The sequence below is a fragment of the Toxorhynchites rutilus genome, chromosome 2 (assembly GCF_029784135.1).
Source record: "Toxorhynchites rutilus septentrionalis strain SRP chromosome 2, ASM2978413v1, whole genome shotgun sequence".
Taxonomy (NCBI): Eukaryota; Metazoa; Arthropoda; class Insecta; order Diptera; family Culicidae; genus Toxorhynchites; species Toxorhynchites rutilus.
Genome location: NC_073745.1, coordinates 87400689 through 87406688, shown reverse-complemented (window position 1 = coordinate 87406688; position 6000 = coordinate 87400689). Strand labels below are relative to the sequence as shown.

At 44.0% G+C, this 6000-nt stretch overlaps 1 protein-coding gene across 1 annotated transcript in view; it reads right to left on the bottom strand.

Moving 5' to 3' along the window:
• Positions 1-1265: 1265 nt before the first annotated feature.
• LOC129769753 (toll-like receptor 3) overlaps positions 1266-6000 on the bottom strand; it is a 74735-nt gene continuing 70000 nt past the window's right edge. The window contains exon 2 of the mRNA XM_055772205.1: positions 1266-4387. Coding sequence (XP_055628180.1) covers positions 2782-4368 — 1587 coding nt within the window. The 5' untranslated portion in view covers positions 4369-4387 and the 3' untranslated portion in view covers positions 1266-2781. The remainder of the gene's footprint in view (positions 4388-6000) is intronic.

Below are 6000 nucleotides of genomic sequence, written 5' to 3'. Positions count from 1 at the left end.
TCTAATGAACTATTAAAATTTACCTTTCACCATAAACATTCCAGTACTTCTATCAAAGCTCATCATTATAATATAAGATTATTCTCGTTCAAGTTTTTTCAGCCACTTGCAAATAACATGTTTCTCCGTTAAATGAAATAAATGTTTGATGCAATAAATATGATAGAATAGAGACCGAGCCCTAAATCGGACAATTCTTTCCTCGAGTTTTGCTCTCATCAACACATTCGGCGATCCATTTTTATTTATATAGAAGAAGTTGAAGAAGATATAAGTGTGCGTTTTACCAGATTGAAATCCATTTCCACTTTCGAACAAAGATCAATTTCGTTAGCGCAAACATCAAATGGACTAACAACTCTTGTCACTACATAATTGTAGAACATATGGGAATTGAATTTTCCGAATTTTCCGAATTTGCTTCAGAGTTTTCCGAAATTTTCAATTGTTATATTTGGTTGGAATATGTTTGGTTGAAATATGTGTAATATTTTTATGGGACTCTCTCTCCATTCCAGAGGAGGAGAGGGTGTTATACCATCATACAAACATTTTTCGTACCCAAAAACATCTCACATCAAAAACATCTCACATCCCAAATTAGGCTCAAGTTTTGCAGTTTGTGTTTTATTTGTATGACAGCCCTCTTCCTCTCAGAAAGGGGTTAGGTGTTTCGAACCACCATAGAAACATTTATTGCTCCCTAAAACCTCCGTATGCCAAATTTGGTTCAATTTACTTGATTAGTTCTCGATTTATACAGAAATTTTTGTTTCATTTGTATGGCTACCCCTACCTTAGAAAGGGAGGAGGACTGTCGAACCACCATAGAAACGTTTATCGATCCCTAAAACCTCTACATGCCAAGTTTGATTCCATTTGCTTGATTAGTTCTCGATTTATTAAGCCACCCCTCCCCTTTAAAGATGAGAATAGAAACATAGAAACAATAATTGCCCCCTAAATTCTCCAAATGCCAAATTTGGTTCCGTTTGCTTCATTAGTTATTGAGTTATGCCGATTTTTTTCTTCATTTGTACAACCAAAACCCGTGAATCTTCCCACCTTCTATTCTTCATCTTCCAAACAGTTCCTGAAAAAATTCATGCTGATGTCCTGAAGCGCTTTTTATTCCATAATTTTGGTGCCGGTCCACTCCTCCCTCATTCAGAGCAACTATTTGGTAAAATAAACTGTATCCCAATGCTATCGTACCCATTGTATAGTCCATACTCCCCTCCCCACTACCCCCCCCCCCACCCAGTCGTCTACTGTGACTTTTTTTGTTACCAAAAATGAAATCTCTACACGAGCGAACCCATTTTAGCGACGTTGAGGTTGTCGAGTAAACTGTGACCGAGGTGCAGAAGACTACTAGCTGATTATAATTTGCTTTTGTTTTATTTTGAAAAATAAATCACCACATATGATGTGGATAACTCTGATGAAACCAAACGGAGCAACAGACTGAAATCGACCTTGGTAGCCAAAATTGAAATTAAAATGACATGCGAACATTTTCCAACGAAAAGTTTCGTCCTTAGAATATGACAACACACCGAAATTACGCATCCCATTTTACATCCCATCAAACCTGATGATACTCTGACCTGCAAAATTACATGCGGTGCGCATTTCACGCGTGAAACATTATCACAGCAACAATCCAAACAGCAATTCCGATTCCGGGGCTGTGAAAATGGTTGAATCAACTTTTGGCGCTTCACCACCGTGCAAAAGTTATTCCGCAGCCGGAAAATGCTCATTCTCACCAAACACACAACACCACAATACCCTGAATTGCTCCAAGCGCGTCAAAAACACAAGCTTTCCTCCGCCCCCTCACGATCACCCCTCGAGCTGAGGCTCTTCTTCCTGCCAAAAGGATTCTGTAAAGGTAAACACGGAAAGTCCAAACCGCAAACCGGGGCCCCAGACTCGACGGAAAAACCTCTCACATGAAACATAGGTACGAACGGACGCGATTTTCCACATAAAAAGGTTGGCGGTAAAAAAACACACCCGTCCACACGTGCGCCAGCCGATTAATAAACGTCCGCCCGCCTCGAGCATCCGTGGTGGGATTACCTGGGAAAAGTCTGCGGCCGAACGAACGAACGAACGAACGGACGGGAAGGGGGAGTCTGTCCGGGCGCGGGAGAGAAGCACGCGAGCAGTCGGAAGCGTTCACCGCTTATTTTCACTAACCTTTAACAATTACAGTTAAAACTTAAATAGTATTGCTATAATTTCCATGGAATTATTATCGCTTTCATTCTCTGTGTGTGTATGTATGCATGTAGGTATGTGTGTGTGCACCACCTTGCGCTATTTTTCCGGAAAAGGCTGCTGTGCTGTTCAAGCTGTAGTTTGTGTGCATCCTTCCGGCAGGTGAGTTTATCCAGCAATCGTCTACTGAAGGGCTTCCAGGAATACCGAATCCGGGGGAAAGGGTGCGTGTAACGGGAAACTTTTTCACTTGCGCCCCGGTGCCATTTTCCCCGCACACGTGCAGCACGTGGTTATACGGTTTAATTTTCACCATATCTCGTCGGGTTCAATTGAATAATTTTAAAAGGAAAGATAGTTATAGGATTATCCAGCAGCTATTATAAAAGAAAAGGGGGTAATGCGCTTCGTCCGTTCGTCGAGAGATGTTGCGAACTATCATCATCACTGCTGCGCGGCAAGTTGGCAATATTCGCAAAAATATACGTAAATACAGAGTTTAGCATTCAAATTAATTTACACACTGACATCACACTCGACTAGCTTTCAATACTATAACTCGGTAATCGGTAGTGGCTTGTTGTAGTAGACGCTGTTCTGCTGCATATAAGCCGGATAGCCGTTCAGGATCGGTTGCACCTGGTTGTTGTACAAATTGCTCTGTCGAATCACGTAATCATCCTCGGTGATGGCCTTCTCGTAATCCACACTGTTGATGTCGACCCCCGGGCCCGCACCGCCCCCATGGGTCTTGTTTTTGCACCCATTGTGCACGTACTCCCGCAGCAGGCCCCGGAAGCGGTAGAAGGTGAGTGCAATCGCCGTCACGATAGCCACCGCCAGCACCAGCACCGAGATCAGATTCTTGTTTTTGTCCAATATGTACTCGCACTCCCACTGATCCGGCAGGTGATGCGGGCAACCGGTGGCATTATAGCTAATCCTGCTGGCCGTTTGCAGCCGGTGCAGCAGCTTCGAATAGTAGCAATCACAATTTATCGGATTATCCGAAATATCCAGCGTTCGCAGGTTGTTCCAGGAAAACATGCCCTCATCCAGCCGCTGGAATCCGTTGTTCCGCAGGCTCAAATGCTTCAGATACAGCAGCCCCGAGAAGGTGCCCTCTTCGATCTCGGTCAGCGCTTTGTTGGATTCAATTGCCACACTCTCCAGATTGGTGTTGGTTTGGAATGCCGCCCGCTCGATTCGCTTCAGATACAACGAACCTCTCAGCTCGAATCGTTTCAAATTCGACAGCCCCCGGAATGAATTCCCCGGAACGGCCGCGAAATAGTTCTGTCCAATCGAAAGTTCCTCCAGGCGTCTTAGCACAGCTAGTGCTTGCGACGGAACTTTCTCGAATCGATTGTCCGCCAGATTAAGACTCTTGATGTTTTCGATTCCGGCGAACGTTTCCGCGCTCACATTTCTCAGCAGTGAGCTTCTCAGGTCCAGCAGAGTTAACTCGGAGAAGACAGCAAACGCACCGTTTCTTATCGTACTTAGCGAGTTTGTGCCGATGTACAACTCAGCCAGCTTGTCCACTGGTCTGAATGTATCATCCGCGGGAACGACCTCCAATCGGTTGTCATCCAAGTACAAAATCTTCAAATCAATCAATCCCAGAAAGCCGTCCACCGAGAGGCCCAAATTTTCGATCCGGTTCTGACCCAAATTGAGCTCCTCAAGCTTCACCAGCGGTGCGAAGGTCATCGGTTCGATCTGGTCAATCAGATTTCCCCTCAGATTCAGCACCAACAGTTCGGCCAGCCCCACAAAGGTCCTATTGGAGATGACACTGATTTTGTTGTGGTTCAAATTCAGCTGCTGCAGCTTACTTTGCCGCACGAAGGTCCGATCCGGGATGCTGAAGAGATAGTTGTAGCTCAGATCGAGCAGCGTCAGCTCGGAGTAGAAATGTACCGACGAATCAATGATGCGAATTTTGTTGTTCCTTATCACCAACCGCTGAATGGATGGATTCAGCGCGATCGGCACCACATCCAGATGGCCCTCCTCACAGTTCACATCCAGCTTCTCGTCGTCGCAGTGACACCGCGAGGGACAGTGCAGCAGGCTGGAGGACAGATCCGGCACAATGAGCGCCAGGATGAACAACCAGGACAGAATGAGTGTCATTTTCTTTGCGACGGTTTATCTGGAAGCAGAAACAGAAAAGAAAAAAAGTTAAATAACATATGGCACTTTCAAATTTGTCTACAGCTAGAAAGTCATTTCGCGCAGCTTATCGATAAATTCCCACCCAAATGTCGCTCTCCTGCAGGCAATTTAAAAGTTCAACGTTCACACCACGTGTCGTATCATATCAAAATTCAATTTTCAAACACGATTCCCCATTCCACTCCCACTACTGGCACACGGAAGAAACGGAAAGCGACTTGTACACAGCCGCCACAGTCACCGAAGGCTGCCAGTGAGTCTTGCTCGCGGAACAGGAAGACGATTAACTTTTTTCGTGTGTGTGTGTCCTGGAGAACGACGAGCTTACTTAAAGACTTCCCCAACCAACAACCAATAATTCGGGGACATCGGGAGGGATGTTTTCTGCCAGGGAAACACAACTTTTCCAATAATTCCTTTATTTACTCTTTCTGACAACCTAAAGTGGAGATGATAAAGTTAAGCCATTTAAATCGAACGAAAAACGCTTCCCAACAAATCCTGTACTTGCTCACACACGCACACTCGTAGCCTTACGAACACATGAGTTCGTACGGGAAAGGCGACAAACTGCTGGGAAAACTTTTGGTTCAACCTTTGTCACATTGATGAAATGTTCATGTGTGGGTGGGTGGGTGTCTCGAAAGCTCACCTTAGTCAATGTTTCATTGGAATTAAATTGAGTTTGATAAGAGCTTTCTCTCCATTTTTTTTTTTGTTTAGCCTCTGGAGCGGCTGTGTTCGAGTGATTTTAAATTGAACTGCTCCAACGAATTCTTCGAAACCAGAATTACCTGCTCACCGGTTGTGTTACGGAACATTAAACAGGACATTTGCCCAGGTCGATAATGGTGGCATTTGTGGGTGGATTCAAGTGCGGCACAAGTTTGCCCCCTCTTGCTTCCAGTTGACAGATATTTTGGGTGGGTTTTCCAATAACAATAGAGAACCTAAACGTCTTTACCTGTGTGTTGACAAGAAAATCGATCGCGGGTCATGGAAACTTGATACAACTAAAGGGTAATCGCATATATAAAACGAATCGTAAATTATCTAAACTCAACTTATTTGAAATGGGTTGAAACAGGTTGACTCACCCCCAGAATAACCGTGTTCTAATATTTCAAGATAGCCCTATAACAGAAACTGAATGATATCTTATTTCATAAATCAAATAGCCAACTAAATATCAGCCTTATTTTGCTACCTTCAAAAATATTGGTTCTTTAAACGGATTGTTAAAAACTATTGTGTTTCAATTCATTTCGCACGAGCACTTCTGACTGTGTGTCCATTAGCGTCCGCAGGATAATCATTGACAGCCCGAAGCCGAGCGGTGACTGCCTGCTGATAAGATGGCGAAAAATGTACCAAGTGCCTAGCCCACTTAATCGCTAAGCTGGCGATGTCCGTATTGCCAGAACTGGGCATGCTACAAATCTTCTCTCTTCTCCGAAAAAAAAATTATTTCATGAAAAAAAAACGAAAAGTACATGTACATGTAGATTTCGTTTAAGTGTATTTTCCTCCGCAGAAAACATTGGAATCACCTTTGGGATGTATTATCATTATGATTTTTCATACGGTCGT